General features: G+C 41.9%; 1 protein-coding gene across 1 annotated transcript; it reads left to right on the top strand.

Moving 5' to 3' along the window:
• Positions 1-362: 362 nt before the first annotated feature.
• Positions 363-2,342, top strand: LOC128954682 (uncharacterized protein K02A2.6-like). The gene has a single exon (XM_054300279.1). It carries the CDS (start codon positions 363-365, stop codon positions 2,340-2,342), a length of 1,980 nt encoding a protein of 659 aa, XP_054156254.1.
• The last annotated feature ends 308 nt before the right edge of the window (positions 2,343-2,650 follow it).

The raw sequence follows: 2,650 nt of genomic DNA, 5'->3' as shown, positions 1-2,650 counted from the left end.
ATATCAGGAATCTCAAGACATCTCAACCGGTTGTTTCCAACATTGGCCTACAGTTCCACAATCAAGTAAATCAAGAGATAGGAAGACATCATCGGTACGTACGGATCAACTCCTGCCTTACTTCGGCACCACAACTGCAAGTGATCATCATATATACCACTTGATTGGTCTCATAACGACCCTTCAGGTGATAACAAACTAGTGGTTAAGTAGATAACTGGTTGTAGGTCTCATACCGACCCACGCTAAACAACCGGCGCCTCCTTAATCACCCTCTAGTAGTGATCTGATCTCAACACAGACACTATAAATTGGCGCAGTCAGCACTGATCATACTTACGATCCTTACCTTCGCATAACTGATGACAACCCCTATCACTGGACTTACAAGAAGCGGAACTCTATATCGACGACAAGATATACCTCACAGCGATAGCAACTCTAACGAAACCGAAGATACAAACTTAGACAACATGTCTATTAATGGTAATGACGTTAATAACTCTATTGAACCGGTTGTGCAACTCTCAAGCGGTGCACCGACAGATACAACCGGTAAATCAAAACCTAAACAACGGAAGATACCGAAGTTTAGTGGCTCTTCAGATTCAGACCTCACGATAGAAGCATTCATATCGATGTTTGACAGAGCATTTCGATTGAACTCCGATGACGACAAAGTCGATGATATAATGGAGTTTCTAACAGACGACGCCGCCAACTACTATGGCTCGGATATCTTAACCGGTTCTGACGTCACATGGACTCATGCAAAGCAATTACTACTAGACCGGTACACACACTCCGACATACCTCCCGTTGTGGCCGCAAATAGAAGACGCCAACAAAAGGCCGAAAGCATAAAACAATATTATGACGAAAAACTAAAGCTATTACGTCGAGTCAAGAACTACACTGATAACGACAAAGCCAACCTCCTCACCGATGGACTCATCCCTGACTATCGCGAATACTTTTATGGCCGTCGATTCAAATCAACCACCGAGTGGCTGGAAATGGCTCAAGATATAGAAGCCGACAAATCTCGTAATCGACATTACAGACAACCCGGCTCATCACATTTTACAACCGACAAGAATAACGATAGGTTCAGCAAACGTTTTCCCAACAAACGGGATTCAAAAGACAAGTCTCGCCCACCATATTCATGTCGCATATGCCGTGACCGTGGCCTGACATCGTGGCACTATCATAAAGATTGCCCTCATAAACCAACCGTACCACAACCGGTTGTCACACCAAACATTGGTGATTCAAGTCAATCAACCGATACCTCTAATCATTACATACGTCCCCAAACCATGGCATCAGCAGCTAATGTCAAAAGCATAATCTTAATACCGGGACGTATAGGGAATTTCGAACTATCTGCTTTTGCTGATCCAGGTTCAACAGTGGATCTAATGCCACTCTACGTAGCAAAACATCTACGGCTTCCAATTAACTATCGCCGATCAACAAGCGTATCACTTGCTCGTGGATCGATACGTACCGTTGGTGAAGTAACATTTAAGCTAACAATTAATCGGATGACACGTACTATGAAAGCACAAGTCCTTAACGGATTCGAGTATACACTTCTCATGTCTATCGACTCTCTTGGCCGTTATGGTGTCATCATTGATACACACTCTAAAACCGTATCGTATAAATGGTCAAACAAAATACACCCATTCTTAAGGTCAACCGGTCATCATTGCAATTATATGGCCATTCAACCAACAACAAACCGGTTGCCTACCATACCTAATAAAAATGTGGATCAACTCATTCACAAATATTCACAAATATTTGCCGCCGACTCTACTGACTTAGGCCGCATTAAAATTGAAGAGCACAGAATCGTATTGACTGACAATGAGCCTACAGCACAGCGCCCGTACCGTCAATCATTTCCAATGGCAGCTGAAACTGCCCGCCAAGTGAAGGACCTATTACAAAAAGGACTAATCCGGGAAAGCGTGAGCCCTTACGCTGCACCGATCACTTTGGCTCCTAAGAAAGACGGCACATATCGTTTGTGTGTGGATTACCGTCGTCTCAATACGAAAACTGTCGCCGACAAGACCCCATTACCGGTTATCGCTGACGTCATTGACCGTCTCCAAGGATCAACTGTATTCTCAAAATTGGATTTCGCTTCCGGTTATTGGCAGGTCGCCGTCTCACCAGAAGACATACATAAAACAGCATTCGTCACCCGCGACGGACACTATGAGTGGACAGTCCTACCTTTCGGACTCAAGAATAGTCCCGCAACTTTTCATCGAGTAGTGCATAAGATTCTCGGAAATCTCCATAATAACGGTGTCATATTGTGATACTTCACGTGAATTAGGTTAATAGTTAAACTGTGAGAGAGTTTTTTATTATATCGGCCGATGTCGGCTACTAATGTTATCACATTTACTCAGTTTTATTTATATGATTATTATGTATAACGTGATGTTATAAGATTTCAAGGTTCCATAATGTATTGCAGTTATAGGATTATTTTAATAATTAATTATTTAGTATATAAGGTGTACACATAGTTATTTGGGTTTAACAATGTAGTTGTTGGATTTGGTTTTATATCCAATGATTATAAGTTTAGTTTAGTTAGTAAAAATATAGTTATTTGATTGGA

Source organism: Oppia nitens, unplaced genomic scaffold, assembly GCF_028296485.1.
Source record: "Oppia nitens isolate AA-2021 unplaced genomic scaffold, nextdenovo-longstitch-racon4-pilon3 scaffold29_pilon_pilon_pilon, whole genome shotgun sequence".
NCBI classification, from domain to species: domain Eukaryota; kingdom Metazoa; phylum Arthropoda; class Arachnida; order Sarcoptiformes; family Oppiidae; genus Oppia; species Oppia nitens.
This window is presented reverse-complemented; position numbering and strand designations above follow the sequence as displayed.